We start from the raw sequence: 15,222 nt of genomic DNA on the forward strand, positions 1-15,222 counted from the left end.
CAAACTGATAAGATTTGATCTGGATATGACCGATGTCTCTAATAAATTGGCCATTCAGTGTCTAATACTGGTAGATAAAACATGACTGAATACAAGACATTCACAGCCTTCTACACATCATAGGGGAGATCTCATGACACCTTCTCTCCATCTACCTGATGATCCTGAGGAACATTGGGATTTTCTTGTTTACAGTCCTGTGGAAGAAGAGGACGGGGACATCTCTCTGGTGTTGTCCTGTTACTGGATAGATCTAGAGGAAACACATACAGGGACTGAATTCATTCTTTACATACAGATAATTATAGGCCATGTGTATTTAGTCCTGTCTATTACCTGGTGATGTGAGGGACCGAGGATCCTCCATCATGACGTCCTTGTACAGAACTTTGTGTCCTTCTAAATACTCCCACTCCTCCATGGAGAAATAGACGGTGACATCCTGACACCTTATAGGAACCTGACACACACAATGATACCGTCATCCCCCGATCCCTCCATAGCGTTACTGTATAATGTCCCAGCATTCCCAGCAGTGTCACCTCTCCAGTCAGCAGCTCAATCATCTTGTTGGTGAGTTCTAGGATCTTCTGGTCATAGTTATTCTCATGTATCAGACAGCACTCACTAGAGATCTTCTTCACTACTGTGTAATCCTGGTTATGGAGAGACACATTAATAAATCTCACTACAGACATTTCCAGAGTCCTCACCCCTCCAGTTCTGTCCATCTGTTATTCCCATAGATAAGAATGATGTAATGTGACGTCATCAGAATCTCTCACCTCTCCAGTAAGCCGGAAGAGGATCTCTAGGGTGTGGTGTAATATCCTCTCCGCCATCTTGTCCCTGTCCCTATCCATCCTTGTTGGGTCTGTAAGAGAATGAGAAGTCCTTGTATGCTCAGCAGCCACGTGGACTCTAGCAGCCATCTTGTGCAAAGCAACGGATTCTGCTTCTAAACAGCTAATAAGATGTACTTCTGGAAGCACTAGACAGATTGGAGCCACCAGATGAGATCATAGCCATTAGCAGGTATAGTGGACATACACACAGGTTAATTGGATCAGCTGCAGGGCAATGAGATAATAGAAAAATTGTACCATATGGTAATAAATAAGTGTATTTGTTGCAGTGATATTGGAAAACAGACATATATAGTTGTCAATATAGTGAGAATTATGGAACAGGGTTAAGAGCTGTGATGTGATTAATGACAGAGGCTAAGAGGAACATGGAGATTTATAAGTTCTAATGTAGTTTGGGGTGAAAAGTGTTAATGTCCTTACATTTAACCATTGTATGCTTTTTTCTTGAATACCGTATATACTCGAGTATAAGCCGACCTGTTATGAACAGGTGATTCAGAAACACAATAGACCTGGTTGTTAAGAGCACACAAGTGACAAATAACATAGGACAAGCTCTGAGACGTGGGAACTCTGCTGACCGCAATCCCTAATCCTATCATACCACACTAAAGGTAGCCGTGGAGCGCTCCTGACAAAACCTAGGCGCCTCGGGCACAGCCTGAGAAACTAGCTAGCCTGAAGAGAGAAAAATAAGCCTACCTTGCCTCAGAGAAATTTCCCAAAGGAAAAGGCAGCCCCCCACATATAATGACTGTGAGTTAAGATGAAAATACAAACACAGAGATGAAATAGATTTTAGCAAAGTGAGGCCTGACTTACTGAATAGACCGAGGATAGGAAAGATAGCTTTGCGGTCAGCACAAAAACCAACAAACAACCACGTAGAGGGGGCAAAAAGACCCTCCGCACCGACTAACGGTACGGAGGTGCTCCCTCTGCGTCTCAGAGCTTCCAGCAAGCAAGAAAAACAAATATAGCAAGCTGGACAGAAAAAATAGCAAACAAATGTAACACAAGCAGAACTTAGCTTATGCAGGGCAGACAGGCCACAAGAATGATCCAGGAGAGAGCACGACCAATACTGGAACATTGACTGGAGGCCAGGAACAAAGAACTAGGTGGAGTTAAATAGAGCAGCACCTAACGACTTAACCTCGTCACCTGAGAAAGGAAACTCAGAAGCCGCAGCCCCACTCACATCCACCAGAGGAAGCTCATAGACAGAACCAGCCGAAGTACCACTCATGACCACAGGAGGGAGCTTGACCACAGAATTCACAACACCGACCCGAGTATAAGCCGACCCCCCTAATTTTGCCACAAAAAACTGGGAAAACTTATTGACTCGAGTATAAGCCTAGGGTGGAAATGCAGCATTTACCGGTGAATTTCAAAAATAAAAATAGATCATTCTTGCCCCATAGCTGTGCCATATAGTGCTCTGCACCGTTCATATTTCCCCATAGCTGTGCCATATAGTGCTCTGCACCGTTCATATTTCCCCATAGCTGTGCCATATAGTGCTCTGCACCGTTCATATTTCCTTATAGCTGTGCCATATAGTGCTCTGCACCGTTCATATTTCCCCATAGCTCTGCCACATAGTGCTCTGCACCGTTCATTATTGCCCCATAGCTGTGCCCCACATAGTGCTCTGCACCGTTCATATTTCCCCATAGCTGTGCCCCATATAGTGCTCTGCACCGTTCATATTTCCCCATAGCTGTGCCATATAGTGCTCTGCACCGTTCATATTTCCCCATAGCTCTGCCATATAGTGCTCTGCACCGTTCATATTTCCCCATAGCTGTGCCATATAGTGCTCTGCACCGTTCATATTTCCCCTCAGATGCTCCACATATATCTGTGCCATTGCTGCTGCTGCAATAAAAAAAAAATGCCATACTCACCTTTCTTGCTTGCAGCTCCCAGCGTCCGGTCCCGGCGTCTCTCCGCTCTGACTGATCAGGCAGAGGGCGCCACGCACACTATATGCGTCATCGCGCCCTCTGACCTGCACAGTCAGAGCGCAGAGTCGCCGGGAAGATGGAGCGGCGCCCGGCGACTGGAACGGGGACAGGTAAATATGCGATACTTACCTGGTCCCGGCGTCCGGCTCCTTCTCCCGCACAGCTGGTCTTCGGTGCCGCAGCTTCTTCCTCTATCAGCGGTCACCGGCACCGCTGATTAGAGAAATGAATAGGTGGCTCCACCCCTATGGGAGGTGGAGCCGCTTATTCATTTCTCTAATGAGCGGTCCCACGTGACCGCTGAACAGTGGAAGAACTGCAGCACCGAAGACCGTGGGACAGGCAGGGAGCGCCAGGATCGCTGGAAGCAGGTAAGTATGCCTCAGCGCCCTCTCCCCCTCACCTGCCGACCCTGCCACCCACCTTGACTCGAGTATAAGCCGAGAGGGGCACTTTCAGCCCAAAAATTTGGGCTGAAAATCTCGGCTTATACTCGAGTATATACGGTATGTAGGATATTAAAATCTGACCTTGTACAAGTGGTGGAGAAAGGTTGAACTTGATGGACCTAGGTCTTCTTTCAATCTATGTAACTATGTAACAGCAGGCACAGAAGACACCACAAAGATGGCACAGACTGCAATAACACGAGATCAAAACATGATACTAAACACCATACCATGGCCTAGTCTGCCCAATATGCGACTAGGGTGCAAAAGTCATTCGAGGTCCATGGCTTAATCATTTTGATGAAAGTTAGGCGGTCTACACTTTGAAGGGACAACTGGATGCGCTTATATGTCAGGACACCACCAGCAGCGCTGAAGATATGTGCTGAGAGAACGCTCGCTGCTGGGCATGACAAAACCTCCAAGGCGTGATAGGCGAGCTCAGGCCACTCTGCCATTTTTGAAGACCAAAATGTAAAAGGGTCCAAATCCCCCCTGATGGCATTGATATTGAGCTCTAGATACTCCTGTACTATCCTCTCCAGTTGTTCACAATGTGTCAGACTTGTACTCTAAAACTGGGTTTAAAAAAAAAAATCACAGAAATTGCTTATGCCACTTACACTGCTACTGCTGCTTATGTTTTGCCGATGATGCCTTGACGTTCCCGGGGTTGGATGTCCAGAACTGGGATGCTCACTGTGTGCCTCACTGCTGTCTTGGGGAAAACCACTCTTAAGATTGTCTACAAGCGAGTTTCAATACTCCAGAATGCGCGTAACCCTTTCCAGTGGGGGAAGCATCTGGCTAAATTTACTCTTGTACTGTGGATCCAACAAAGTTGCAAACCAGTAGTCAGCACTATATCTAATCCTAAGAATATGGGCATCGTGTTGCAGATAGGGCAGCAAGAAGGCTATCATGTGTCGGGCGCTTCCATGAGGTCCAAGTCTATGCTGTCTTGGTGATGGAGTAACATGTTAGGACATGTTAGGTTAGGCTATCGGCTAAACTAGATGGACTTAAAGACTTCCTTCAACCTTACTATTAACTATGTTACTAAAGGTACCGTCACACTTAGCGACGCTGCAGCGATACCGACAACGATCTGGATCGCTGCAGCGTCGCTGTTTGGTCGCTGGAGAGCTGTCACACAGACAGCTCTCCAGCAACCAACGATCCCGAGGTCCCCGGTAACCAGGGTAAACATCGGGTAACTAAGCGCAGGGCCGCGCTTAGTAACCCGCTGTTTACCCTGGTTACCAGCGTAAAAAAACAAACAGTACATACTTACATTCAGCTGTCTGTCCCTTGCCGTCTGGTTCCTGCACTGACTGCTGGCCGTAAAGTGAAAGTGAAAGCACAGCACAGCGGTGAGTCACACAGCGGTGACTCACCGCTGTGGCTGTGCTCTGCTTTCACTTTACGGCCAGCAGTCAGTGCAGGAACCAGACGGCAAGGGACAGACAGCTGAATGTAAGTATGTACTGTTTGTTTTTTTACGCTGGTAACCAGGGTAAACAGCGGGTTACTAAGCGCGGCCCTGCGCTTAGTTACCCGATGTTTACCCTGGTTACCAGTGAAGACATCGCTGAATCGGTGTCACACACGCCGATTCAGCGATGTCTACGGGGAGTCCAGCGACGAAATAAAGTTCTGGACTTTCTTCCCCGACCAGCGATCTCCCAGCAGGGGCCTGATCGCTGCTGCCTGTCACACTGGACGATATCGCTAGCGAGGACGCTGCAACGTCACGGATCGCTAGCGATATCGTCTAGTGTGACAGTACCTTTAAGGTTGCTTCCTCCATCCCTTCCTCCAGTTTTTGCACAATCTACTTCGATACTGGAAAATCAATTTCACACAGGACAGGATCCTATCTTTTTCACTGACAAATTCATCTTCAGCACCAGCCCTAAACAGGAGTGACCTCTCTGCACTGTGACACTGAGCAAATGGAGGCAGCAAAACAAGATGTCTGCTTTCCATATCGGCGGGGACATGTGACTTCAGCAGCCAATCACAGAAGACCTTGTGTCATGACATTGTGGATTGTTTCTGTGCCCTGATTGGTTGCCGAAATCACACAAAGTTAAGGGGGCAAAAAACAGCACGCCGCTCCTGTAATTTCCTCAGACAATCCTCTAACCACTCCACACCCCTCCCCTCATCAAATACGTTCCCCCGTACACCCGCTCATGAAACAGCAGCACTGTCATAGCAAAAGTCACAGAAAAGCATTAGTGGAAACGCTATTATTTACTGAACTGTGGCAGGCTTTTGCCGACTTTGAGTAAAAATGCTTGTGAAAGCCAACACGAATCCGAATGTGCTACGTTCGTGCCGAATTTGAGATTGGCGAATGTTTTACGAACAAGTTCACTCATCTCTAGTCAGTAACAGATAATGATAGAACATTAATATCACCTGACAGTGACAACATGGAGCGGGTGACGGCCATAATGGAGACTGTACAGCAACAGAGCAGTGAGCGACGTCAGGAGGGAAGTGACCCAATGTAATCCAATACAGACAGAGACCCTGATATAGCGACACAGACGGGAACACGTTCTGTCTCCTGGAATGTGACCGCAGCACTGAGGGGGTTAATGTCCCCTGCGCCCAGTAATGGGGAATCTCCAGCACCTACCTCCACCTGCAGAGCCGCACACCACATATATGGCTGTTCTGTGCACACAGGACCTGTGATGAGGTCACAGGAGGGGAGGAGTCAGGGGTCACATGATCAGGGGCCTCAGTGTATGCAGGACTCTGCTGTGCTGGTTGTCATGGTGCTGGATGAGGGGAAGTTTCTGTGTGGGGTCAGGAGGGGTTTACAGGGTGGATGTAGCAGAGCCGTGTGTGTATGAGGTGTGCGGAGCCGCATGTGTAAGAGGTGTACAGAGCGGAGCCGTGTGTGTGTGACATATGCGGAGCCAGGGCCGGTTTTAGACAAAGTGGGGCCCTAGGCAATAATTTAAAGTGGGGGCCCCAAATGATAACATTGCACTGTGGCCCCCATATTTAGGGGCCTTATATCGGCCAACGGGTCTGCCACTATTAGCTGTACGTAGGGGCGTTGCTAGGGTCAGAAAAGATTGGGGGCCCAAGACAAAGAGTTGCCCCCAACCCCCTCTTAATTTTTTTTTTAACTCTTCAGATAAAACAGTGCTAACTCTCTGAGAACAGATAATGTAGTAGATGTCACCTGCAGTCCTATGTAACACAACAGATAGACATAGCGTTTCAGAGTAAGACTATGTTCACATGCAGCATTTTTTTCAGTAGCCAAAACCTTTTCTATTAGCAGTAAAAATGTTGCGTTCAAAACCCCTGTTTTTCAGCTTGTTTTGTGGTGTTCTTCACACTTTTTTCAGCTTTTTTTTGGAGTGAGGATGTTTGTTTTGTCTACAGTATGTTTAAAGGGAACCTGTCACCTGAATTTGGCGGGACTGGTTTTGGGTCATATGGGCGGAGTTTTCGGGTGTTTGATTCACCCTTTCCTTACCCGCTGGCTGCATGCTGGCTGCAATATTGGATTGAAGTTCATTCTCTGTCCTCCATAGTACACGCCTGCACAAGGCAAGATTGCTTTGTGCAGGTGTGTACTATGGAGGACAGAGAATGAACTTCAATCCAATATTGCAGCCAGCATGCAGCCAGCGGGTAAGGAAAGGGTGAATCAAACACCCGAAAACTCCGCCCATATGACTCAAAACCAGTCCCGCCAAATTCAGGTGACAGAGTCCCTTTAAGGCCACGTTCACACGTTGAGTGTTTGGTCAGTATTTCACGTCAGCATATGTAAGCCAAAACCAGGAGGGTGAGAACTACAGAAGTAGTGACGTGTTTCTCAGGCTATGTGAACACGTTGCGGATTTTGCTGCGGATCTGCAGCAGTTTTCCATGCGTTTACAGTACTATGTAAACGACTGGAAAACAAAATCCGCAGTACACATGCTGCGGAAAATACCGCACGGAAACGCTGCGTTGTATTTTCTTCAGCATGTCAATTCTTTGAGGAATTCCGCAGCGTTTTACACCTGCTCCATAATAGGAATCCGCAGGTGTAAAAACGCTGTTGAAAACTGCACAAAAACCGCGGTAATTCCACGATAAATCTGCGGTAAATCTGCAGGTAAAGCTGAGGGGATTTAAAAAGCGCTACAGTTCTGAAATCCAGTCAGAAAACAAACAAGCGCCTGCCGGAGATTTCGGAAATCTCCTATGTTTTGCTGGCACTTTATAAAGCAGCTTTTCGCCATGTTCATATGCAGAAGTTTTGCAGCTTTTCTTCTGCAAATAAGAAGTTTACAGCATTTTACAGCACAAGCAAAAACTGAGATTTTCAGAAATCTCCTGCACACCCTTTTATTTCTCCTGACAGAATTTCACAACTGCAGCCTTTTTTAAATCTGCAGCGTGTCACTTTCAGCAATTTTTTTCACCCGTAGAAAGCAATGAAAAAGTTTAAAACATGCTGCAAACGTTGCAATGTTGTTTTTTGCTGCGTTTTTGTGAATAACACCAACTTTATTAAACATGTACTGTAGACAAAATGCATAATGTAAAAAACAAACCGCAAAAGCTCTAAGGGTGTGTCCACAATCAGTGAACGCTGTGGGTCGGCTGCTGTGTACTTGTGCAGCGTCCAACCCGCAGCGGCCAGATGTTACAGTATAGTGGAGGGGATTTCAAGAAATTCCATCTCTACTATGCATGCACTGACACCCGCACCTCACCTGCGGAGACGGACACGCGGCGCGTCTGTCCAGACCCCAGCATGCCAATTTATCTGGCGTAGACATGAGTCTCCACAAGAGAAATCTCACCCGTGCAATGTATAGGACGCAGTGATTCCGCACAGATCAATGAACACATGCGGAATCACCTGTGTTCAAAACATGGCAGCACTTTGGACGCAGCACATGTCCGCTGCGTCCAAGGTGCTGCCATTTCCGTATCCTCTGCACATACCCTAAAAAATGGGTGTTTTGAAAGCAGTGTTTTTACTGCCAAGAGAGTAGGCTTTGGCTGAAAAAAAAATGCACCAAAAACGCTGATTCCTATGCACACCTGTACTATATGTGTATAGTTTACCCTTATTATTTCACATGGGAATTCATTTATTTCTATATAATAAATACCCTGATTCAGCAGACAATATTCCTGCCTTGTGTCATCCAGACAGTAGTGACAGCAGGTCGCACTTTCAGATTACAAGAAGTGACTGTGGTCAGAGCCAATGGCTGCTGTATGTGACTGTGAAACCTGATCCGACAGCAAACAGCACAGAGCTCTGGGAGCACATGAGTAAATCACAGCACTGAAGGGGCCTCAAGGGGGGTTTTGGGAGAGACGCCATTGCTGTACACCCTCTGGGCACTTCATACAGGGGCTGCAGAGGTAGGGGGCCCCCTTTCTAGGTGGGGGCCCAAGGCGTCTGCCTGGTCTGCCTGTGCCAAACGCCGGCCCTGTGCGGAGCGGAGCCGTATGTAAGACAGGTACATAGTGGAGTTGTGTGTGTACGATGTCTGCGGAGCGGAGCCGTATGAGGACATGTACGGAGGGGAGCAGTGTGTGTACGGTGTGTACAGAGTACGATGTTTGCAGAGCAGAGCCATGTGTATATGATGTCAGCAGAGCAGAGCCATGTGTATACCATGTCTGCAGAGCAGAGCCGTGTGTATACGATGTCTGCAAAGCGGAGCCATGTGTACGATGTCTGCAGAACAGAGCCATGCATGTACGATGTCTGCAGAGCGGAGCCATGTGTGTTCCATGTCTGCAGAGCGGAGCCGTGAATGTAACTATACTATACAAGACATACAAGACATACAAGTGCTTCTCACTAAATTAGAATATCATCAAAAAGTTAATTTATTTCAGTTCTTCAAAACAAAAAGTGAAACTCAGATATTATATGGAGTCATTACAAATGGAGTGATCTATTTCAAGTGTTTATTTCTGATAATGTTGACGATTATGGCTTACAGCCAATGAAAACCCAAAAGCCATTATCTCAGTAAATTAGAATAATTAACAAAAAACACATGCAAAGGCTTCCTAAGCATTTAAAAAGGTCCCTTAGTCTGTTTCAGTAGGCTCCACAATCACGGAGAAGACTGCTGACTTGACAGATGTCCAGAAGGCAGTCATTGACACACTCCACAAGGAGGGGAAGCCACAAAAGGTCATTGCTAAAGAAGCTGCATATTCGCAGAGTGCTGTATCCAAGCATATTAATGGAGTTGAGTGGAAGGAAAAAGTGTGGTAGAAAAAGGTGCACAAGCAACCGGGATAACCGCAGCCTTGAAAGGATTGTTAAGAAAAGGCCATTCAAAAATTTGGGAGAGATTCACAAGGAGTGGACTGCTGCTGGAGTCATTGCTTCACCACACACAGACGTATCCAGGACATGGGCTACAAGTGTCACATTCCTTGTGTCAAGCCATTCCTGACCAATAGTGGCCAGAAGCGTCTTACCTGGACCAAGGAGAAAAAGAACTGGACTGTTGCTCAGTGGTCCAAGGTGTTGTTTTCCGATGAACGTAAATGTTGCATTTAATTTGGAAATCAAGGTCAAAGAGTCTGGAGGAAGAGTGGATAAGCCACAATCCAAGCTGCTTGAGGTCTAGTGTAAAGTTTCCACAATAAGTGATGGCTTGGGGAGCCATGTCATCTGCTGGTGTAGGTCCACTGTGTTTTATCAAGACCAAAGTCAGCGCAGCCATCTACCAGGAAAGTTTAGAGCACTTCATGGTTCCCTCTGCCGACAAGCTTTTTGGAGATGGAAATTTCATTCTCCAGCAGGACTTGGCACCTGTCCACACTGACAAAAGTGCAAATACCTGGTTTAAAAACAACAGTATCACTGTGCTTGATTGGCCAGCAAACTCGCCTGACCTTAACCCCATAGAGAATCTATGGTGTATTGTCAAAAGGAAGATGAGAGACACCAGACCCAACAATGCAGATGAGCTGAAGGCTGCTATCAAAGCAACCTGGGCTTCCATAACACCTCAGCAGAACCACAGGTTGATCGCTTCCATGCCACGCCACATTGATGCAGTAATTGATGCAAAAGGAACCCCGACCAAGTATTGAGTGCATGTATTGAACATACATTTCTGTTGGCCAACATTTCGGATTTTAAAATCATTTTTCAAGCCGGTGCTATAAAGTATTCTAATTTACTGAGATAATGACTTTTGGGTTTTCATTGGCTGTAAGCCATAATCATCAACATTAACAGAAATAAACACTTGAAATTGATCACTCTGTTTGTAGTGACTCTGTAATATATGAGTTTCACTTTTTGTATTGAAGAACTGAAATACATTAACTTTTTGATGATATTCTAACTTAGTGAGAAACACCTGTATATGAGCTTTTTGATACTGGTTATGGAAAGTTGTTTCATGCTGTCAGGTAAAGGAAAATCGGAGCACTGACACTCTGCTCCCGCTCGCAGCAGAGTTTAAGCCGAGTGTCATTAGCATATTGCATCGGATGCTATACGCTAATGTGACCACGACTTTTGCTTAAGGCCGCGGTCACACTAAACGTATGGAAAATCGGTACGAGTCTCCCTGCCGAGAGTCGCACAAGTGTTCTCTGATAGGTAGTGTTGAGCGATACCGTCCGATACTTGAAAGTATCGGTATCGGATAGTATCGGCCGATACCCGAAAAATATCGGATATCGCCGATACCGATATCCGATACCAATACAAGTCAATGGGACATCAAGTATCGGAATGTATCCTCATGGATCCCAGGGTCTGAAGGAGAGGAAACTCTCCTTCAGGCCCTGGGATCCATATTAAAGTGTAAAATAAAGAATTAAAATAAAAAATATTGTTATATTCACCTCTCCGGCGGCCCCTGGACATCAGCGGGAGGATCCGGCGTCCGGCACGGCTTCTTTCTTCAAAATGCGCGCCTTCAGGACCTGTGGAATGACGTCCCGGCTTCTGATTGGTCGCGTGCCGCCCATGTGACCGCCACGCGACCAATCAGAAGCCGCGACGTCATTCCTCAGGTCCTAGAAGGCGCTCATTCTAGGACTTTAGCTGAGGAATGACGTCGCGGCTTCTGATTGGTCGCGTGGCGGTCACATGGGCGGCACGCGACCAATCAGAAGCCGGGACGTCATTCCACAGGTCCTGAAGGCGCGCATTTTGAAGAAAGAAGCCGTGCCGGACGCCGGATCCTCCCGCTGATGTCCAGGGGCCGCCGGAGAGGTGAATATAACAATATTTTTTATTTTAATTCTTTATTTTACACTTCCGATACCGATACCCGATATCACAAAAATATCGGATCTCGGTATCGGAATTCCGATACCGCAAGTATCGGCCGATACCCGATACTTGCGGTATCGGAATGCTCAACACTACTGATAGGTCATCCGAGTGTAATGTGTTTGCAATGCGATGATGCGATTTTCTCGCACCTACTGTATGTATCTGTATGACATCCGTATGGCTTTACATTTCTCACTGCTTTTCCCCATTTAATTTAATGGGTCAATGGGCTGAAATGAGGAAAATGTGTGCGTGCTTTTCACAAGTCACACGGATGGTTCATGTGGTGGCCTATTTTTTTCTCACACCCATAGACTTGCATTGGCTTGGACGATATACAGTACGTGTAAAACTGCAGCATGCTGGGATTTTACACGCACGTTGAATACGCCTGAGAAAAAATATGGCAATGTGAGCTGCCCCATAGATTAACACAAGTCCGAGTGCTATGCGATGTTTTCTCACATAGCACTCTATTCTACTGTAGTGTGACCTCGACCTTATCCTCTGGATGTGGAACCAACATGCTCTGAATTCCAGAATCCTTATTTATTCAGCTGGCAAAGTGTGGTGCAGAGTTTATTCAAGTGAGGTATACATTGTGGGGTATATTTGTGTTAAGGGGCACACTGAGGGTTTTTATTTAGTGACACAGTGTAAGGCTATGTTCACACATTGTGTTTTTGCAGTTTGTTTTTTTCTGCAGGCAAAACCTAGTCTGTTGGCAGTAAAGAAGCTGCTTACAAAAATCAAATTTTGCTGCATTTTTTACTGCAGTTTTATCAGTAACATTTGTCTCTTGTGCATGCTGATAAAGTGTAGTGGCCTCCAATGGAACATAATGATACTTCCTGAGTTTTCTGCACCAAAAACACAGCAAAATCTAATACCTGCGTTTTTTTTGCTGCATTTTTGCTCTTACTCATTGTTTTATATCAGTGAAAAAATCCTGAAAGTGACATTCTGCAGTTTTCAAAAACGCAATAGTTTTACAATTCAGTCAGGAAGAAAAAACAATTTGCATTAAAAAACGCAGCAAAAAGGCAACGTTTGAACATAGCGTAAGTTATATTTACAGTTACAGTGTGGAGCAATTTTTACTCAGAGGGATATATAGTACTCAGCATGAATAAGTACACCCCAACAGATTTGTCAGAAATCCTTTAGTTTATTTTCAGAATCCACATTTTCTATGGGATTCCATACTATAAATTACTCTTGTGAATATGTACTGTGGAGGCACGGGCAGTTAGCGGATGCCCTAGTCCGCTAGCCAAAAACCGTACAGACCAGGGATCATCAAACCGAACCACCATTCTCCTTTTACTGTGGGCATAATACTCCTCAGACAACACAGGGTGAGAATAAAACAGTGTGGCAATACTTTATTGAACCACAAAACAGGCAAATAACACATGCAACGGTCCCATCAAAATACCCAAGATGGTGCAAATTACAGATTCTCACCCTTCCACTGACTCTCCGGGATAAGAAGACCTGTGACTTCAGAGCTTCCAGGGCCAACTACCCCACCTGTGGCATGCACAGAGAGGAGGTAATAACAAGCTTAGGAAGATAACAGTCCATTGAAATACAAGACCAGGTGACAAGAGATAAACAATCTGGCTTCTCCGAACATCTCATTAGAGCCAGGTGACCGGTGGGTCCTATTCTTGGCTTTCCCAAATGTATCCATGGGGCTCAGGTGACTGGCGGGTCCAAATCCTGACTTCGCCAGACATATCCATGATGCAGTGATGGTCAGTGGAGCAGATCTATATTTGTTCAGCTGGCATCCTGTAGAATGTCAAATCTATGTCTCTTGTGAAGGAGCCATGATCTGACAACTATACCGTAGCGTGTTCCTGGCTGTGGTTTTGTAAAGGGTCTCTTGTTCTCTGTATCTCTTGGATGTTTTAGATATCTTGAATGTTTGGTTATATTGTCACAGAGGTATATATTCCCTTTTTATAGTCCACAACTCTTCTTCAAGCCAGCATCCAGAGGTAAAGGGAAAGAATGGTGACAAGATCAACTCGTATTGATTGATTATTTAATCTATTTGCATAGTTTTTATTCCTCTGTTTTGCAAGTCAACAAACTAGCTGGCCTGGACAATGTGTAATCAACATATTAACAAACATGATTGGTCAATGACCGTGCATCAGTTTTGCAAAGTTAGCATACAATAAGTTGTATAAGCTGATATAAGAGGAAAACATCTCTTCTCCTGAGATCTCAATTTGCTGCGATGCGGTGGCCTCTGGGAAAATGGCAGCTGGGGGTGGCGCAAGTTCAGATAGAGATCTTGGCAACTAAATCTCGTCCCGAGATATCAGGAGACGAGATCTCAGTGCTGAGATCTCGTCTCCCGAGATCTCAATCAGACCATGCGCCGCCACCGGCAGCCATTTTCCCGGAGACCACCGGCTATCACAAAATGCTGGTGGAGCCCCCCACACCACAGAACACTGCCGAAGCAGCCGAGGATGGGATTTCTTGGAGGCCACCGCATCGCATTAATGGATGTGCGGGAGCCTCTGGCCTTTCACAAAATGATGGCTCAGCCCCCGCACCACAGAGCACACCAAACCTGCCGCACCAGTCTGGGATGGGAGTCATATCACCGGACCACCAAACACCCCCTGTGACCATGCTCCACCGCTGCCGATCCCCCCCCCCAAGCGGTAAGCTGAATTCGAACTGTAAGACGGAACCCCATTTGACACATTAATTTTTTCCCCTAGTTTCCTTTTGAAAATTTGGGGTCCGGTGCTTCTTATAGTCCGAACAATACGGTATCTTAATAAGTCACATGCTTAGTGAAAGAAAGTCCACCTGTGTCCAATCTAAGTGTCACATGGTCTATCAGTATATGCACACCTTTCCTGAAAGGTCACAGATACTGCGACACCATTAAGCAAGAGGGAACACTAACCAAGCAACACCACGTAGACCAAGGAGATTTCCAAACAAGTCAGGGACAAAGTTGTTGAGAAGTACGTCAGGATTGGGTTATAAAAAAAATATCCAAATCTCTGATGATCCCTCGGAGCTCCATCCGTTATCATCAAATAGAAAGAACATGGTACCACAACAAACCTGCCAAGAGAGCGCTTCCCACCAAAACTCTCAGCCCAGGCAAAAAGAGCATTAATCAGATAGGCAGCACTTAAGGTACCTTCACACATAACGATATTGTTAACGATATCGTTGCTATTTGTGACGTAGCAACGATATCGTTAATGAAATCGTTATGTGTGACAGCGACCAATGATCAGGCCCCTGCTGGGAGATCGTTGGTCGCTGAAGAAAGTCCAGAACTTTATTTCGTCGCTGGACTCCTGCTGACATCGCTGGATCGGCGTGTGTGACACCGATCCAGTGATGTCTTCACTGGTAACCAGGGTAAACATCGGGTAACTAAGCGCAGGGCCGCGCTTAGTAACCCGATGTTTACCCTGGTTACCATGCTAAAAGTAAAAAAAAACAAACACTAGATACTTACCTACCGCCGTCTGTCCTCCAGAGCTGTGCTCTGCACTCCTCCTGTACTGGCTGTGAGCCGGAAAGCAGAGCGGTGACGTCACCGCTCTGCTTTCCGGCTCACAGCCAGTACAGGA

The 15,222-nt window shown here is 46.2% G+C and overlaps 1 protein-coding gene and 1 long non-coding RNA gene across 2 annotated transcripts in view; one reads left to right on the forward strand and one right to left on the reverse strand.

The window, feature by feature from the left end:
- Positions 1-6,001, reverse strand: part of LOC138664040 (zinc finger protein 182-like) — a 29,655-nt gene extending 23,654 nt beyond the window's left edge. Inside the window, exons 1-5 of the mRNA XM_069750453.1 lie at positions 5,942-6,001; positions 786-874; positions 543-656; positions 337-460; positions 156-253 (exon numbers count right to left, since the gene is read on the reverse strand). Of these exons, the coding sequence (XP_069606554.1) occupies positions 156-253; positions 337-460; positions 543-656; positions 786-863 (414 nt within the window). The 5' untranslated portion in view covers positions 864-874; positions 5,942-6,001. The remainder of the gene's footprint in view (positions 1-155; positions 254-336; positions 461-542; positions 657-785; positions 875-5,941) is intronic.
- LOC138664059 (uncharacterized) overlaps positions 1-15,222 on the forward strand; it is a 205,456-nt gene that overhangs the window by 114,838 nt on the left and 75,396 nt on the right. The window lies entirely within an intron of this gene.

Source organism: Ranitomeya imitator, chromosome 2, assembly GCF_032444005.1.
Source record: "Ranitomeya imitator isolate aRanImi1 chromosome 2, aRanImi1.pri, whole genome shotgun sequence".
NCBI classification, from domain to species: Eukaryota; Metazoa; Chordata; class Amphibia; order Anura; family Dendrobatidae; genus Ranitomeya; species Ranitomeya imitator.